At 42.2% G+C, this 18,482-nt stretch overlaps 4 protein-coding genes across 4 annotated transcripts in view; 1 reads left to right on the top strand and 3 right to left on the bottom strand. All coding sequences in view use genetic code 11, as the record gives it.

Annotated features, from left to right (window-relative positions):
* EGR_09851 (Battenin) overlaps positions 1-2,544 on the bottom strand; it is a gene marked incomplete at both ends in the record, with an annotated part of 10,879 nt that extends 8,335 nt beyond the window's left edge. Inside the window, 5 exons of the mRNA XM_024499100.1 lie at positions 1,569-1,641; positions 1,752-1,837; positions 1,910-1,989; positions 2,038-2,097; positions 2,404-2,544. Of these exons, the coding sequence (XP_024346482.1) occupies positions 1,569-1,641; positions 1,752-1,837; positions 1,910-1,989; positions 2,038-2,097; positions 2,404-2,544 (440 nt within the window). The remainder of the gene's footprint in view (positions 1-1,568; positions 1,642-1,751; positions 1,838-1,909; positions 1,990-2,037; positions 2,098-2,403) is intronic.
* A 1,798-nt stretch (positions 2,545-4,342) lies between these two features.
* EGR_09850 (hypothetical protein) lies at positions 4,343-6,143 on the bottom strand (the record flags this gene model as incomplete). Its single annotated transcript, XM_024499099.1, has 4 exons — positions 4,343-4,451; positions 4,910-5,072; positions 5,336-5,443; positions 6,134-6,143. The coding sequence occupies 4 exons, from the start codon at positions 6,141-6,143 to the stop codon at positions 4,343-4,345; spliced, it is 390 nt and encodes a 129-aa protein (XP_024346481.1).
* A 3,854-nt stretch (positions 6,144-9,997) lies between these two features.
* EGR_09849 (Aldo-keto reductase family 1 member C18) lies at positions 9,998-11,296 on the bottom strand (the record flags this gene model as incomplete). Its single annotated transcript, XM_024499098.1, has 7 exons — positions 9,998-10,040; positions 10,158-10,240; positions 10,317-10,476; positions 10,523-10,746; positions 10,784-10,981; positions 11,023-11,190; positions 11,228-11,296. The coding sequence occupies 7 exons, from the start codon at positions 11,294-11,296 to the stop codon at positions 9,998-10,000; spliced, it is 945 nt and encodes a 314-aa protein (XP_024346480.1).
* Positions 11,297-14,578: 3,282 nt separating this feature from the next.
* Positions 14,579-15,976, top strand: EGR_09848 (Estradiol 17 beta-dehydrogenase; the record flags this gene model as incomplete). Its single annotated transcript, XM_024499097.1, has 7 exons — positions 14,579-14,650; positions 14,691-14,858; positions 14,900-15,097; positions 15,134-15,357; positions 15,437-15,596; positions 15,673-15,755; positions 15,934-15,976. 7 exons carry the CDS (start codon positions 14,579-14,581, stop codon positions 15,974-15,976), a joined length of 948 nt encoding a protein of 315 aa, XP_024346479.1.
* Positions 15,977-18,482: the final 2,506 nt, after the last annotated feature.

Below are 18,482 nucleotides of genomic sequence, written 5' to 3'. Positions count from 1 at the left end.
TTGAGAAAGGGGGACTTTTACTTGAGAGATATAGTGAGGTATTGTCGTGACAACTATAGTCAGCTGTTAGTTGCGTGGATCAGTTCTGACCAGGCACAGGTACCGCTGTTCAAGAAGACGGGCAACAATGGTAGTGAGTGAGGGTGTGTGCATGCATGGAAGAGCGCGTGGTGGAATCGCAGAAGGGACAAATTTTCGCTCCGTAGCAGAGATGACCATGAAGAAAACGTTCACCAAGATTTAGGCTTTTAAGAAGTTGGCGCACGCTAGGCACCACGACGGCTTTTCACACCGCTCTAAGATGGCTAAATAGCACTAATAATGTTCGCCATGGCGAGGCTGTTTTACAGTATTAACATATCAGTAGGATAAATTTTGCAGAAATGTAGTGACGAGGAAGGTAATACAGTTCGTGCTTTTTTAAACGTATTTCCATTGCAATGTGTAGACTTAACATGATCCGATTGGAGCTGAATGCCCATCACATAGTTACTCATTATTTCTAACTTATTCCTAGTTCAATCATCTTCAAACAACTCGATTCATTATTAAAATTCAGGTGCGAAATGTTCTCCGCTCTTGCAAAACCGCCTCGTCAAGGGAGAGCTGTCTCGTATTCCCAATGCAACTCCACCAAACGAATTCCATCATTTACATAACATAAAAGAACTGGTTCATTGTCAGGCTTTTACACGCACCTAAGTTATTTTTTAAAGACAAATGAAAACAAACCTAGAAGTCATTGAAAGGTGGTGAACAATAAATAGAATTTGGCTACAGTGCCTCTTTGACGAAGCAGTCATGCAATTTTGACAAGTCAACTGGCAGTCAAAGACTCCAAATGCTCAAAATAATGAATCAAAAAGACATCGAAAACTTTCTTGTTGCCAAAGCGAAACGAAATCAGCGAATCAATTACCACTCACAATATGCAGCTAAATTCTTACAAATATCGAAATGAGAACATAAAGTAATTGAGATAGAGAAGTTCGTTTCCATCCAATAACTCTATGCTTGTGAATGGTAGCCGATTATCTAAGAAGTGTTGGTCAACAGATGGAGGAGAGTTTAAGACCCATTGGACACTTCTCTATCAGCAAACAGGCCAATTAAAACAGCAAAAAAGTGTGTGGAATAAGATCCGACGGAAATTCAAAGCTTTATTGGTGATTGCGAAGGCCGAGAATAGGCACATACCTCGCGAAATTGCAAAATATTTAGCACTGAGCATCACAGATGCCAAAACGTGCCAACTTTATCAGCAGTTTACATCTATTCAATGCAAAAATCACTATCACTCTAGCGCGTGAACCAAAAATCAGCTTTAAATCATGCGGTATAACCAAAAAATCACTAATTTGAACATTAATTTTCATTATTTCCCAAGCGATTCGAAAGACTGTTAGCTTAGTGACAGTGACTTACATTTTGGTTTTATCTCAAGCTGAGCAACTTATTACACATAAGTAGTGAATAGTACACCCACTCCCAAGACTAAAAGCTTGACGAGGTATCAAAGTTTGAAAGAGGAGTGTTCTTATGTCAGAAAAAGTGTTAGTCCCACTTACGTGTCAAAGAACGCGACCATGGTAAGGAATGTGACGTCACCCAGACCGCAGGAGAGACTCGCACATACGACGCCTGCGATGGGAGAAACAATTTTGTTAAAAATTAGGTGCAGAAAGTTAAAAATTTTCATATGCCTACATTTTAAATCAAAAACGCCCATGAGAACCCCCTAACATTCTTACCGAAAAGGCTAAGTTCGGTCGAGTTGGAAAAGGAAACGATGAGAAACGCAGAAAGCGCGAAGAAAACGGAGAGGCGAACCTTAAAACTGTGGTAAAAAAACTTCACCTGGCTACCAACTTAATGACTAAGCAGGAAAATAGGAAAATAAGAAGCGTACTGAAAGTGCAATCTTTGGATAAAAACGGGAGCTAAAAGTTTGAGCAAAAGACTGGGTCCGATATCGGCCAAGAGAACAGCCTAAATGAGAAGAAATAAGTGTTAAACGGTGTGAAAAATAGTACTTACCCCGGTCCCCACTACGGTACAATTTACTCGACCATGCCAGTCAGTATCGTAAACAGACTTCTAAAACGGGCAGCAAATGCTTACTTAAAAAAGAATAAATGTTTCAAAAAAAGGCACACAAACCAACGGTATCAAAGCGGAGACTAAGCAGATGTAGGAAGGCGAATACTTGGCTTGCAATAGCAGAATGATCGAACGTAGCATACATGTTTTAAGTTTTAGTAATAAAAAGTAAGTAACGCAACTATTCGGGCAACCATTAGTTGAAGTATAGATCCACCCAAAAAAAAATAACTGCTTACTAATCAAGCCACTTTGCTTCTGTTAATCGATGAAAAAAAACGTGATTTGAAACTGACTACGCACCTTAGAGGTGCCACTTTCCAGAATATCGACAGCCGCGCTCAACATAACGACATAAATAAAGTTGTTGAATAGTCCAAAACACCAAAATGCAATATAATTGCGCCAAATTTGCCAAAACTCCCGGACACGCGCTAGGCCCATATCGGAACCTTCGAATACATCAAAAGTGGCATTTGGTTAACTGGTGCGCAAGGTCAGTAAGTAGTTGAAACAAAATTTTGAGGGCACGACTCAGTAATATAAATATGTTTTTCGTTGTGCAACTTGAAACGTTATTATGCAACAAGCAAGTATAAAAAATATCGCGAAAGTTGCCAAAATTTGCAAGTCCTGCATAAAATAACTATAGTATGAAAACAGCCAAAGCCTAGATAATCATTATTAATTAAGAACAGCAGATGTAGAAGGCCATACATTGCTAACCAACAGGAGTGTTGGTAGGCTGTCGGTACGAGGATTGCATTGTCTGTGTAGTTCATCATACAAGTGAATAAAGTGCAATGTATTATGGTCAGCTACCGATCAGTATGCTGCTGCATTGCAGGATGTCAAAGCGTCTGTTGACTTGGGTCTTTCGTCGCGCCAAAACAAGCAGTTTGATACGTTATGATTAAAGCTGCAAATAAGATGGCTTTAAGTTTGCTGTTGACAAAAATAAAATGCTAAGATCGCTTTGTGTTCCAGTTGAGGCTATTTTACCTAATCAGTGGAAAGGAAAGAGAGGACAAACTGCTGATGACAGTGCACAAGAGGACCCGGTTTTGATGATATGCTCTCAGCAAAGTGTGGCAGAAGGAATTGCCGGAAGCTGGATGCCAAAGCAAATATCTACTAACATCAGATTTCTGCATTCGAGTGCTGTTTCAGAAATTTGTCTTCGAAGAAAATCCAGTTTTTCATCAAATGCGCCTTAAAATCAAGCATCTTTTTTTTTATTTCAGCAGAATATTGTTTTGCAACTTTGGACTGGGTGGACCGGCTGGATGAGGACACCACTCTTTGGTTGCATGGGTTGGAATTTTGGTTAGTCCCAAGGGGCCGATTGCTTCCACTAAGTCATGAGGTTCTTGCATACTTACCGCTTCTCGCCTTTAAGGTACATTAAAACAAGTGGATAATATACGTTAACTATAAGTTACCTGTTTAAAATCATGTGCATGACTGCATGTGAATGACCTCTGCTAGGCCTATTGGTCAAGAAACATTTTGAAGAAAATCCTAAGATTCGTGGAAAAAATCTAGCCAGCTGCTCGGTTATATTAACCAAAATCTTGTTTTATGTAGTGAACTCGGGTTAGTAGTCCCGGCTTACCGTTTACGGCCCTATTTTGCCTAAAGAATGCTGGAATGTAACAAAGATGGCGACCTTCCCTTTTCCATTAGGATAAATTACCCTTCATATACCGCCATCTTTAGACCAAAGTTTCAAATAAATTGTTTCAGCATCGTCTATGTGTTTGGCAATGTATGACTTCACAAGGTCGTAATGTACTTGTTCAGTTGTAGGTAGTCTGCTTTCACCTGCAACAACAACCTATTCACCTCACATACAATTAATCACTCAACACTTTCATGAATATTGTGCGTGGCTACGCGCTATTAATTTTTTATACTTTAGCGCCACACTCTTCTTTCCTTAAGACCATTATTACGTGTGAGTGTGAATCATCGGAGAAATAACTGTTCTCCTGGAACCTTCAAACTTCCACAAGCCAAAAATATGAAATTTAGAACTATCTATTCAAGTTATTAAAATCGAGATATTAGCTGAACCAACCTATTGGGGAAATATCAAAGCCACCGATGACTTAGAAAATCACTGTAGACCAGGTTTCATGAATAAAATGAATAACACAGATCAACAAACGATATTATTCACACGCGATTTTACAAGGTAGGAAGGTAGGAAACCACTTCCTGATGCAAGAGCGTTAAAAATCTACTCTGACTTAAAAATGCCCAAAAGGTTGGAACAGTAGGGACAAAAGTGATTCACCTCCTGATATCCGGAAGAAACGAAGGGTATGAGGAATAAAAACAGGGGAGCGCTAAAAACGAAAACAAATGGAAGAGGTTAGTAGAAATACGTTTGCGTGTTATGCGGTAAATTAAAATATCTACCTTATGAAGCAAGTCACTAAACGAAATCATATGTTAGTCTATGGGAATAGCAGGCACTGTACTAAACTTGACGATTAAAAAAGAAGGGCGCCAGAAAGGCGGTAGGTGCTCCACAGGCTGATAATATGAAGCCACCCACGCTGCTACTTCTTAAACAGCTGTACAAAAGAAAGATTTCTCCAGCCCACGCGGCGTCTCAAGTCTCCACCGTTAATGTAGGAACTGCACACTTTCAGAGCTAGGTGGTAATTTAGTTCATCTAATTGTCACTAAAGTTCTCAATGCTAAATTACGAAAGCTGAGCAGTTAGTGTCTACGGAAGTCTAGCATCGCCAAGGGTGGTTAATGTCCCATCGTCACAAAAAGATACATTACTGGGGCATACGTGATGAGGCAGAGGACAAACAGACAGAGAAACTTGGCAGTGCTGATTTGATTGTCGACAATGGTGTTGACTTTCAAGCGACAAGTGGGACAATATGCGACTCGAGAATCTACGCCAAAAGTCTGAGTACGAGAAGGCTGTGTTTCCCCTTGTTTGGACGCCTCTAAGACCAAAAGATTATGGATATTATTCCAGTTGTTTAATCACAAATAATAATTTGTCCGTCTAGTGAATTACAGGTAAAACAGCTCAACAAATGAGTTCCAAGAAAAATAAAACATAAAGTAGTGCTGTGTGGTCATTGATTAGTTCAGCTCAAACCAAATTAAAACAAGAGACAGACTGAAGCTAAAGTGTTTCGCTGCATGCGTTCAATCGCATTATGGAATGATTTTTACTTAGTAGAGCAAATTCCATGGAACAGACCAGAGATCGGTAGAGCCGTATGGGGAGGAGGGGGTTGCTCCATCGTTGAATGAGTTTTTCCGGGTGATAAAGCCAAGTATAAAATAAAAACGCAGCAAATTAGAATAACTTTTTTGATGCTTTAAAGATGAATAGCCTGTCAGCATCTTGCAGACACGCCAAATATGGGCATCAGTTTTCATGATTTTATTACGCATCAAAACTAACTGCTAGGAAGGTGAAAAAAGTTCGGTAAATTTGATATGCTAGCTAAAAAAGAATGCATAGAGTACATACTTAAATGCTATTATCAAGATCATCGGACTCTAATCTGTGGTTATTAATGACAATGACTAGACAGGTAATATCAAATACAAGTCTCTTAACCACAATTAAAATATTTGTTTGCCTAGTAAGTAGCAGGTGAAGTAACTTAACAAATGCGTTGCAATTATTGTGGCAACGATAAAGTGCTACTGTGTAGGCATTGATTTACTACGCTCAAGCGCAGCTTGAATGCTAACAATAATAGAAACAAGGATGTCTGCCTCAAGTTTAACAGTTTTCAAACAGGAGCTGCAGATGCCTAGCAAATGTTTCAATGCATAAAATGTCTGAGTTATTGAATGAAACACAGTCAGCAGAGTGCAGCAAATTTAAATATTGAAAAGATTGCTTTTACATGGTGAATATGTGTGAAATAGGCTGGAACAAAACAACGACATACTCCCAAGAATGCCATTAAAAGCAAATTAGTTAACTGCTTAAAGGTGTTTAAAAACGAGAAGTCTAGCACTTTGCTAGTAATTTTGCCTATACCTTGATCCATGCGAAGTGAATTTCAAAATTGATACCATTTGACTACCAACGCCGTAATATACCAGTCACATGGTCTAAACAATTTCAAGTCCATTTAATATTTTATTTAATAGCGCATTTTATTTACAAACAAGCATCGTAAGTTGGCAAAAATAATTGCATCTGAGGGAAGGAATAGCTGTCAATAGTGACTTTGGCGGTAAATATGTGTAATACCTATTTATCTATAAAATCTCTGATGACTGTAATGCTATTCTAGCAGTTTAGTGATGGTAAGTTGATAAGCTTTCATAGCATTATATTTAACTTGCGCAGCATAATTGGCCCTGTCTTAATTTATGTTCAAGCCTTTGGTTGTAAAACTCTCGGTTTTGTCTGCGGTTTCATCTTAGGTCCTCCGCTATCGTATCTTCGTTGGTTGGACTGGTCTCCAGGCTATGCCAGTAATCCAATGAAGTACATCTTTGATCGCGTTCAGGGAAGTCTTGAAAATGCTGCAATGGTGACAGCGGTAGGTAGCGAACCCGACCTTAAAGAACAATCATCCTGATTTCTAACGCCGGATGATAAACCTTAACGCAACAGAAGAAGTGCATGTGCTGCAGTTGAAAGAATCTGTGACAACTTATGGCGGGAGAGCTGAAATTAACGCCAACCATCGGAGGCTACCCCAGTACCTTGGTCAGCAGGAAAGCTGTTAGCAACTGAAGCGGCACTCGCTCCGAACCATCTCAAAAATATTTGTTACGGAGCTGTCTGCCGAAACTGTGTGAAGATGTAAGTATCATGAACGTGCGATACCTCCTCCACTTCTCCAACAGCTGGATTGAACTCGAATGGATATGGTCGGGTAGATCTGAAGTAGGAGTAGCGTGACCAGTGTTCCTATGACTAACTATGGACACGCGTGTTGGCTGGTATATTTTCTCGTCTTAGATCCAGTGGTATTTTTAAAAGGGATCGACGATGCTGCAGTCAGGCTTCTCCTCGGTTACACGGAAATTCGATGACTGGCACGGATGGCTAGTAAGTGTTTTCCTAAAGCACAGCCTTTAGTATTATGACTAAAGCTGGAGTTTAACTAAGGCAATTGCTGAGAGAGTTGCTTAAATGAAGAGATGAATTATGCGATACGTTGATTTTCTAACTCTCAGCTTCAGGAAAAAGCTCACTTTGGATCTCCGCCATTGTACTTTCGCTGGGGTGGATGGTCTTCGGGCCATACCAATAGCACCACTCCCTTCTGTATGTCAAATGTATATATTGTGCACAAGTATTATATCTCCTTTCGTCTTCCGAGATGTCTAGGGGGGCCAAATAAGAAGTGATAGCAACATAACAGAAAGTGTATTACTGACAGAGAGAAGAGCTGAGGTCACCGACATGGCCCTGGGGAATGCTCTTAGGCCGAGGTACAATCTGGGGAGACCGAAGTGCCCGTGTAATTAAAGGCAGAGCTAAACAACTAATCAAAGATTCGCAATATAACGCATCATTTGTTATATGTCATAATAACATAATTCCATATCAACTAATCCAATGTGTAACAGGTTTACGGTGTAGAAGTTCATATTTTTCCTTATGTTATCAGTTGTCGAATATTATTTTATTATTTTTATTACTATATTAGCCCCTTGAGTCGCAGGCAAACTGCTTCCTAATCAGATGTTTGCATTTGCTAAATTAAACCAAGGATTCATTTTATTAAATACCTAGTTTCTAAAGAGCTACTCAAATGATTCTGTCAAGTGACACTCTGTTAGGGTTATATTTTGCCTTGTTCGTTGGTTTAGTAACATCTACAAAGGCAACTTCTTGGTGCTTTTGAAGTTAAAATTTCATTTTAATCGAATAAGGGATGCAGACGTTAGTAGTAGCAAAGCCACTAATTCCCAATTTTCCATTATTTTTGTAGCTTAAATTCTTTCATGATCCATGTATTTCTCCCTATAATGAAAACCTACCTCCTTTAGTGCCATATTACCAATTATTTTTTTAAGATTAAACTTAAGTCTTTTGCTGACAACCAACTGCAGTAAATTAATAAATTCTTCAACTGTTTTGAGCTGCTTGATCCCGCTTTCTGCTGTTTTCTGGGGCACAAAATACGGATTTGATGCCATCCTCTATATGCAAGACATCTGAAGCCCGACAAACCTGCCATTTGCAATAAATGGAATAGCGTCGCCTCATTTTCTCTGCGTGGATATAGCTGACACTGTACCCATATTTGTGCTCACAGACTCCACCGGATCCGTGATCTAAATGCTGTGTCACCAAGTGGCACGACCTACTCCGACACTGTTGTCGTAGAATAGCCACTGTCGGTTTTGGCGCTGATTGGCTAGGTGGACGGTTTGTAGATTAATTGCACCACTAATTGTCTGTCTCTGGCTGCTTCTCAATCAGTAGATTGGTCTCAGCTATAATCACTTGCTCTTTCGCGTCCGCATTGAGCCACAAGCAAGGACGCACAAATCACCTAGAAAATTTTGTGGATTGGATGTTTAATGCAGGATGTCTCCTCGAGTGCCTTGACAAAACAGACGATCTATAGCTGCCTACACATTTTAGGTAATTTGTTCCGTCACCACCTCTTCGCTATGTGCCATAAAACAGTGATGTGACAAATGGATACTTTCTTCCTGCCTACGAATCCATACTGTAGTCGCTTTCCCTGTCCAGCCAATGAATGCCGTCCAAACTTGGGAGCTGACAAAGTTTACGCCAACTGAGACGTTTGTTTATCAACTCTGTGGATAATAAATGTTTAGACATCTGTGCTGCATTGGTAGAAACACAAAACGCGGCCAGAAAGAAACTTTCGTGGTCACATATCACTATGTAAGTAAATTGGGGAAAGTCTAGTGTCACAAGACGTGAGTAGAGAAAGAGGGTGGGGGGTAAGAAGGCGCAACAGAAGTGTAGCCAGCTAAATCGTTTAAATTGTAGCAAGGAAGAAAGGTACGATTCCCTCCAAGTTGGTGTTTATTTCCTTCGAGAGAGTGATTTTCAAACTCTGTCATGTTAGCATTCACCACGCGTGTGGATGTTTAGGCACGTTTGTGAAACAATTTGGATGATACCGACCACAAGGAATCACACTTATCTGTAGCCGAAGCCATTGTCCTTAAGATCTTCCTATTCCACCTTTCGAGCAGTCAATTCATTGCAAGAGCGATTCCCACTTACAAGATAAAGTAGCGCAAGTTGGTGAAGAGGATAATAAAGTGAGAGATAGAATCGGAGGTAGTTGTGTCGATGCTTGTTGACTTGTCGTCAGAGGAAAGACCTCCCATGATTGTGTACATCAGAACTGTTTTGTGTCTCGTCGTAAATGGTACACACTGATGTATTTCTGCATTGCCTTAGTTAGCCGAAAGGGTTAGAATGGATGCATCGTCATCCCATCAGGAGGTTACAGCGTGTAGATTTGACAAGACCTGGACTAACACATAGCTAACTTGTCACCACCAGCTCCAAATCCCTTCTTGAAATATATATTACTCTACCATACAACGAAGACTGGAGGATTTATTTTGTCCTGCCCAGATTTTAAACGACTACTAGTCTCCCCCCGTTTATCCTTTACTTGCAATATTAACTCTCCCTTAAACAAGGCCCCAGGTGTGGCCTTATACATTCTTAAACTGAGCCTAACATTAGCCCACCCAAATTCCTCATATCCATCCGTGCCACTCCACATCAAGTTGGTATCTGCACAACTGCAAAGTAAAGCACTTTCCAGTGTTCCAGAGGCCATTTGTTTATGGACAGGGAGACGAAGAAAGAGGGGAGAAGAGAGGCTGACAAGCGTTAATGCAATCACGAATGCGAGTGTGGAGGAAGAGGACAGCAAAGTAGTTAGTACTCATCATGGAATGGATATTCCGGATGCTGTGCAAATCTAAAAGAGACAGAGAGAGTTGGTATTTACCCAAATCATGGTTGCACACTTTGGCACTGTTTTGACAAACAAAAAAGCCCACTTCATGTCGTGCTAAACAATAAGTACAAAACTTACGCTGGAAGTGAGAAAATACGCTTGTTTGAATCGGTTCTGTTAAGTTTCTCCATTTCCACATCGGTCAGCTCGAAGTCAAACACCTGGAAAGCACAAAGAGGTGTCATGAGGATTTGGCGGTCAAAAGGTTTGACAAGACACTCTTTGCTTAGGACTTACATCAAAATTCGACTTGATGCGCTCAGGAGTGACACTTTTGACGATAACAACGATACCTCTTTGAATACCATGACGCAGTAGCACCTGAGCAGGTGTCCTCTTGTGTTTATGCGCAATTTCGACAACCTTCTCATCATTTAGAAGCGACTTTACCTCGCCCCTACCAGAAGTGTCCAAATTTGGTCGGTTAAAATTCTCCGGCTTACTTTAGGAAACCAGGACAGCCGAGGGGTGCGTAGCCCTCCACCTGAATGTTCTTGGAGTGACAAAACTCAATCAGCTTCGTGTTGGGACAGTGGATATTGACTTCGACCTGATTCACTGCTGGTGGAATTGTACACGATGCCAAAATACGCTCCAGTTGTCGTTTGTTGAAGTTAGACACTCCAATCGACTTGACAAGCCTAGCGGATACTAATTCTTCCATAGCCTAAATAGAGGCTTTTACATCCATTTCACGGCTCTACCCTCCACGTATCCTCAATTTTATGATGCTCATATACTATTCGGCTTGGATCATTGACATCAAATTCACCATCATCCTTCTGTTGGAAGGAAACAGGCCAGTGGATCAAGTACAGATCCAAATACTCGACGCCGAGATCTTTAATTGACATTTCGCAAGTTGGGCGGACATCTTCGGGTGCGTGTTTGTCACACCAAAGCTACATTTAGAATAGCCAATTTTAAGAACTTGAAGAGCTACCTTTGAAGTAAGGAAGAAGTCTTCGCGTTGAAGATTGTACTTCCTCATGGATGATGCTATCGCGGCACCGATTTCCGGCTCAGTGCCATAAAGCATGGCGCCGTCGATATGGCGAAACCCCGTGCTAATAGCCACTTCAACGGCTTGTTCCATTCTTTCTTTGGAACCCTATGATTATCATGTAGCAGACGGAATTAAATCTTACAGCGGTTCCAAAAGCAAGTTGCGGAATCTTATGACCACTACTGAGATCAAGAGTCGGTGTAGGAGCCATCGGTTGCACAGGAGCAACGCGCTGCACGATGCGAGACCCTCCTATCAACTTCGGCGTTTGTGCTGTTGTTTAAGTACCCCTTGTTAATGTAAACATACTTGGTTTATTCTTCTATTCATGTGCGAAAAACAAATGCCTCAGATTGAATCATCAATACAAGTGTCACTAACCACCAAAAGCCGAGTGAGCTGACAACCCAATCGCAATATCGTTGTGAGACACAGAGGGTGGAACTGACTCCTCTTATTCTACACAGTTTGCTTTTAGTGATAGTAGGCAATTCAATTCTTTGTTGATTTCAGTACCCAATGAGTTAATCCACATTTACTTTGATGGTCGGCTAGTAGCGCCCGCCTCAACCTCAACACTTTCCAGACAATGGACCATCCCACCATCACGTGTGTAAGAAAAAGCAGGCAAATTGCGGTGGGAATGTGACAAAGGAAATAGAGAGAGGTTCTTAGCTCTCGCAGACGTGAGATTTGCGATTTGGTGTCGCGTAGAGAAAGGACTGCCGATTTTAGTGGAGCACTGCATCAACGCTCTGTTTGGCTGCCACACCTCACCCGCTTTGCTTCTAATGCATCCCTCTTACAGACCTCGCATCGTGTGGCATCCCGAATGCCCACAGATGGACGTTAATGCAGTACAGGCGATACAAGTAAGCTGGCGATTTCTAAACCATGGAGCACAGGTTCCACCATCATTTCCTAATGCGTTTCTATCCCCTATCAAATACTGACATTCGATTGGCTGATTAGGCGATTGGTTGATGGAAGTTATTTCTGTTGGTACCAAAATTGCCAAAACTAATGTTGTGTACGTCTACGAAGAGTAGGAAGTAGTCTACTGAAATGAATTAAAGTAGCAAGAACTGGCGAACAGAGTGAAGAATACGGGTGATTTGGCACCGTATTGAAAGCGATGGATAGTCTATTTCATATCACCTAATGAGTAAAGTGTCAGGCCTTGAAATCTATAAAAAAGAATCCGCACTAAAGAGAGTCGGACATAAGTGTAAAATGTACACGAAAGAAGGGCGATCACTGTCATTTTATCATAATGTCAAGAAGTCAAGTGTGGGATCATTTTGCCACAACGCTTGTATTCCAACTCTCCATTTCCACGCATTCCTTAGAGCGTCTTCTTGGTTATTCTGCCTCCACTGTGCCTATGGCCATCACCGTCTAAAGGCAATTTCTACAATGACTGTTCTAATTAGCTCCAACAGACTAGCTTCTTGGTTACTGTACATTGTGTGAAAGTAATTTTGCAATTCGGTCATTATAATAGGTCTAGTGAGGAAGGGAAGTATAAAAAAGTGTACCATTATGAGTGTGGAGGGTGTTTAGAGGGCTGCAGACCAGAGGTGTTGACAGGACGTCATTTCACACAAACGCTTTTCTCAGCAGCGACTACGAGCGCCAATTGGCACACCACCAAGCCCCTTAAGATGTCACAAGTATACGAGCATAGGCGTGCCCCGCGTCTTCTGCAGTTAGTCAACATTCACTTGCGCCGCACCCAGTGGCACCAGCTTGCTCATACTGGTGGGCGAATAAAGTACCCCTGATTAACATCATAGTCTCTACGGGGTGCGCTGATTGAGGTAATCTGTGCAACGAGATATTCGTGGAGGTACTTATTTGTCCTCAAGACCCTTCTTTCCTCACCGCATGTCAGACATCGTAACTAGCAGTGTCTGGGATGCACTTATCCACGTCAACTCCCTAGAACAGGCTCACACACGGTTACTCGTGTACAAATATACCTGTAAATTTGGCATCTTTGAAGTACTTGTAGTTCAATCTATCCTAGGCGACACCACTCAAAATGACTACTTCTTTCCTTTGTTAAAGCGCGCTAGAGGCTATCTCTTCATCACTGTGGTAGTGAAGTTTACACAGCGAGTATCCACTTCCGCATGATGACGGTTAAATTACTTGCTCATGTCCCTATTGTCAAGATAGGCTATACTGCGTTCGTTATTTATATCGGAGAACATCACAAAAATTATCGCATTGCAAGTAAACTAAGTTACCATATTGATCAATGCAACTACATTCCACCAAAACCATCATTAGTGCTACATGTTTGGGAAGGAGGTCAATTGGTGACGGGGATTCAGCGCTATTTGCGATGTCAAACATGCATGCACTTACGCATTTGGAGTGGTTATTATCCTTCCTGGCACCAAGCTCACCCGAGGTGCAGCCACCCTCATGCCTGCATAAACTGTTGCGTACTTATGGCCTGAGAGTGGATGCTGCATTTGCATAACTCCCACCGGCCTTCAGTAAATGCGCAACACCTAATGCATTCTACTAAAAATAGATCCACCTGTTTATGAGTGAATGAAAATGGTAACCTTTTAAAGGATAGAGTGCGCTTGAGTTTGCTCATACGAATAGTGAGATAAATATCGTACAAGAGCAAATATTTGAATGGGAGATAGGCAATAGAGAGAATAGTAAAAATAAACTGACGGAGCAATTTTGGACACTGTCTAGAGTAAAAGAACTGAGCTGCGCGTCTTCGTGGCAGCGATAGTGTAATACGATAGTGGTTTATCCCTCGTTGTTGGTGAGGCGCCACTTTTGTACTTCGAATTAGCCCCATTGTACCTCGCTGGGTGGGCTGGCCTTTTGGGCCATGCCAATAGCCTAGACACCTTCTTTGTGCTGAATATATATATTCTGCCCGAGTATTGTGTCTTCTTTCGTCTTCAGGGAGTCCCGGGACGCTACAATAGTAAGGGGTATCGAGTACGAAGGCAGGCAGATAAGGAATTACCAGTATTCCAGATAACTAATAGATGCAGTATGCGGCACAAATTTTACGGTTAAGCAGTTAAGCCCTAGTACGTTTTGCGCAAGGGCGCGATGAGTCTGGCCACACAAAATTAGCAGTTAAATAAAGATAGTTGAAGCTTCTCGAAACAAGTGCATGTGCATGTAATTGCTAATAAGCAGAAACGAGAACAGAGGAATTTGTTTGCCTTAAAGCTTAGAGGGCTGTTTATATTTGGTGCAACTTTGTAAATAAAAATTGCATTTGAAATGAACTGTAATGCCCTGAGGAGGGCTTTTTACCGCATATTTTTAAGAAACGCATCGAAGTGTTCTGTGCTAGAAATAGGCGTACATAATTTATTAGCCGTAGTGCAAAGGCAAAAAGATAAGCAAATTTTGTTTATATGAATAAATTGCATATGCTCATTGACCTAATTTATTGCGTTCAGGCGTGCATAGGCGATTTGACGATCATTTTACCTCTAGGGGAATGAGCCAGAATCAAAGTATGCTTCTCAACAGCGGTCATAGGATTCCACAACTTGGCTTCGGGACCTTCTACGTAAAAAGATCTGGTTTTGCTCACTGTATGTCAATTATAGGCTCCTAAAGAAGTCGTGACTGAAGCGGTGGAAGTGGCTATTAGCACTGGGTATCGCCACATTGACTGTGCTATGATCTATGGGAACGAAAAGGAAGTCGGTGCTGCAATTGCAACATCCATGAAGAAGTACAATCTTAGGCGTGAAGATATCTTCGTTACCTCGAAGGTACTCCTGCTGATACATGAGGTTTGATAATGTGAATGTAGCTGTGGTGCGACAAACACGCACCCGAAGATGTCCGCGCGGCGTGCGAACTCTCAGTTAAAAATTTTGGCCTGCAGTACTTGGATTTATACTTGATGCACTTTCCTGCGTCCCTCAAATACAAGGAGGGTGTGGATTTCAATATCCGTGATCCAAACTCGTTCAGTTTTGAGTATCATAAAATTGAGGACACATGGAAGGTAGGTTTGTGAAGGCATAATACCACAACTTTCTAGGCCATGGAGGAATTGGTGTCTGATGGACTCGTGAAATCGATTGGCGTGTCCAACTTTAACAAAAGACAAATTGAACGCATTTTGTCATCATGCACAATTCCTCCAGCAGTGAATCAGGTTGAAGTCAATATTCACTGTCTCAACACGAAGCTGATTGAGTTTTGTCACTCAAAGAACATCATGATCGAGGGCTATTCGCCCCTTGGCTCTCCCGGTTTTGTTGGGTTTGTTCGCGCATTTCGCCGCCGTCAAATTTTTTGTCAGCTGGAATTTCAACTAAGCCGTCTTTCTGGCTCATTTTAGAGACCAAGTAAAGCCAGTATTGGAGGAGGAGAACGTTGTCGAGATTGCTCACAAGCACAAGAAAACACCTGCTCAGGTGCTTCTGCGTCATGGTCTCCAAAGAGGCATCGTTGTTCTCGTCAAAAGTGTCACTCCTGAGCGCATTAGGTCAAATTTTGATGTAAGTCCTAAGCAAAGAATGTCCTATCAAACCATTTGATTGTTAAATCCACATAAAACCTCTTTGTGCTTTCGAGTTGTTTGATTTCGAGCTGACCGATGCGGAAATGGAGAAACTCAACATGACTGGTGAAGTCGGCCGTGTTATTTGGTGGCCTGGGTAAGTTGTGTCCATCGTGCTTTATATAACACAATTGTGCTTCCTGCTTACCAAAACACTAGTGTAGAAAGTGCTCAATTGAATTCCTGAAAGCTCAATATCATTACGACATGTGGGTTGTCCCACGACGCCTCAAGTATATGCATTCTTTTCTCTTATCTATTTCTATCTTCTTAAGCTTTTCAAAGCACCCGGAATATCCGTTCCACGATGAGTACTAACTAGTCCGTTGGCATCGTCTTCCATACTAACGTTCGTAATTGCGTCAATCCTCGCCGATTCCTCTTCATATCGCCCTTCTTTGCCTTGTTGACCATCGACAAATGGCTAATATAATGTTGGAACGTGTTTTACTTTGTGTTTTTGTGAATGTCAGTGTGATATGAAGACATTCGGTTGGATTTGAGGCTGTGGGATGGAGGGATGTTAGAGCTAGTTGATGGATTGTGCGTAGACTGTGCGTGAGGCCTTGTTGTAGGCGAAGCGTAGATTGGACACGAAGGCGAACCGACAGGCGTGCCTTGTCATTGTTTTGTCTGGGTGTAGCCGAACAATCCGCCAGGTCTTCGTCAGTTACAAGTTAGCACATGCATTGGCCAATGCATAGGATGCATTCTTCTAGTAAAACGGTTTCTATTCACACACAAGCGGGTCAAGGTGGGACAGCCTATCTTTCTCCCTCTTGACTCACCAGTCGCGCTTGGAACGCTCTTGTGTTGATTATTTCCCAGAAGTAACCACAAATACTGGTGGGATGGACACTCTTACACTTGACGCTGTACACGTCTCCTTCAACAGGTAGGCTTTCCCACAGTACTTCCTCCATAAGTCCTCATGGCCACGTAAATCCAAACCCTTTATGCCCAAATACACCATTCATTGGCATTGATGTGAAGGATTGAAAGCCATCTATCTTATTGGTCCAGACAAATATTTTGTCCTGAGGAGTGTTGGGGGCACCTGCGCCAATCATATACACCTATCTCTGTTTCGGAATAGAAATGGCACCTGGGCAATGTTTCATGCTGAAGAGTGGTTAAGGGGTCCGAGAGAACTAGCTGCCAGCGCCAGTTGTGCTTTTGATGGAATCCTAGCTGGACGATGGTAATTTAGCTGGGTTGAGAAGGTGGAGAGGCTTAGCTTGCAATTATAGTACAAATTCGATGTGTATTGTTTCGAGTCATTCGATTGTAGTGAGGAGGCTCCCAGACGTCGGGAGATGTCGCCAACGAATATATCACTGATTATTCGTTACGCCACGCTTTAAGAGGTGGCTGCTACCAACCACTTCAACCTCATACACCTTCACTTTTGTGTGTGTACGTGTGTGATGCAGTCGAGAATCAGCTTCGGGCTAGGAGTTGTTCACTTTCAGTAATTGCTGAGATCCATTAATTCCATCATTCAGCTAATCAAGGGAAAGAGAGCTCTTTACTCACAAGATGGAGTAAAGTAAGGGAGGACCTTGTGTCTCATCGACGGCAGTGAGCTAAGCGACTGGACAGAAAAGAGGGGATGGGAAAGAAGGACCTATATGCAAGGGTAAACCGGGTCGTGTCAAGTGTCAACATGTGTTCATCCTACTGGAATTCGTGGTGGCTCACGCTCACCGACCACCATGCCAACTGTTCGCATATGACTGACAGGATGGTTTGGGCGTGGATGGCGGTCAACCCAGTTCGGAGTTGCATTGCATGCAGTAGCTAAGGTGGGGTCCGTGTTTATCAAGTCCATCCTCTAAATGCCTCATTACATTCTGAAGTAAAAGCTAGTCAATTTGACATCCTTCTTCTTCTTCTTCTTCTTCAAAAGTGGACTCACATAGTTTTATTAAAGTGCGTGGTGTGTGGGTCAGTCGGAATCCGAATTGGTGAGTGAATAGACAACGTAGACAAAGGGGGAGATCCGGAGGTTGTGCAACCTTCAACCTGGTAAATTACGACAAGTGGAAGAATACCCTCCTTAAACTGTTGAGAAGTTGATTCTGCACTGCTTCATTACTTGGCTTTGCGGAGAAGGTGAGGTGCCACTGCCTCAGTGCCAAACGTTGTGGTTGTTGTAGTCAGACCTACTTGCCTGTCCGATGGGTACCTTGTGTGCTGGCATAACACAGGGCCGGACTAGTCTCCATACCACTGGTCACAAATGCAATGCTACCCCCATGTTCTTTCCAGTTTGTAGGTGTACACACCTGAGGAGACGAAAACAAAGAGTACAGGCCTTAGTAAGCGCCTGGAAGTGAGTCCTTCATGCAAATTTCACATCTCAACTTTGAAAATACCTCCGTTATCCTATATTCCCATGCCTAAAGGAGTGTTCAGTTGGGTGTCGCATTAGGAGAAGCCCAACGATTGAATTGTATCCTACCTGTAAAGGTGTGCTTTTGGAGGTCAAAGGACCTGACATGATCTTGTTAACTCGTGCGATGCTGGATGCATCGGTGGTGCCCTGACACGATTCACAATCACATCCGAGGTTGAAGATCAACCACCACCTTGCAGGAGTGAACAACTCACCCACGTTTTTTACTATCTAGTAGACCTAAAAACTTCTGATGCCCCATCCTACTCACTTCTCTCTCTCTCTTGCTCCCTCTCCCTCCACCTCATTCTGGTGATGCCTACAGGCTGTCATTCCATGAGACCTTCTCCAATTCACTTCTACAGTGAAATGCAACCACTGAGATGGCATATGGGAGCACGCTTCCGCAATCCATCTCTCTTTCCC

This window comes from Echinococcus granulosus, assembly GCF_000524195.1.
Source record: "Echinococcus granulosus chromosome Unknown EG_S00171, whole genome shotgun sequence".
In the NCBI taxonomy this organism is placed as follows: domain Eukaryota; kingdom Metazoa; phylum Platyhelminthes; class Cestoda; order Cyclophyllidea; family Taeniidae; genus Echinococcus; species Echinococcus granulosus.
Note: the sequence above shows the minus strand (reverse complement) of the source record. Positions and strands in the feature narration are given on the sequence as shown.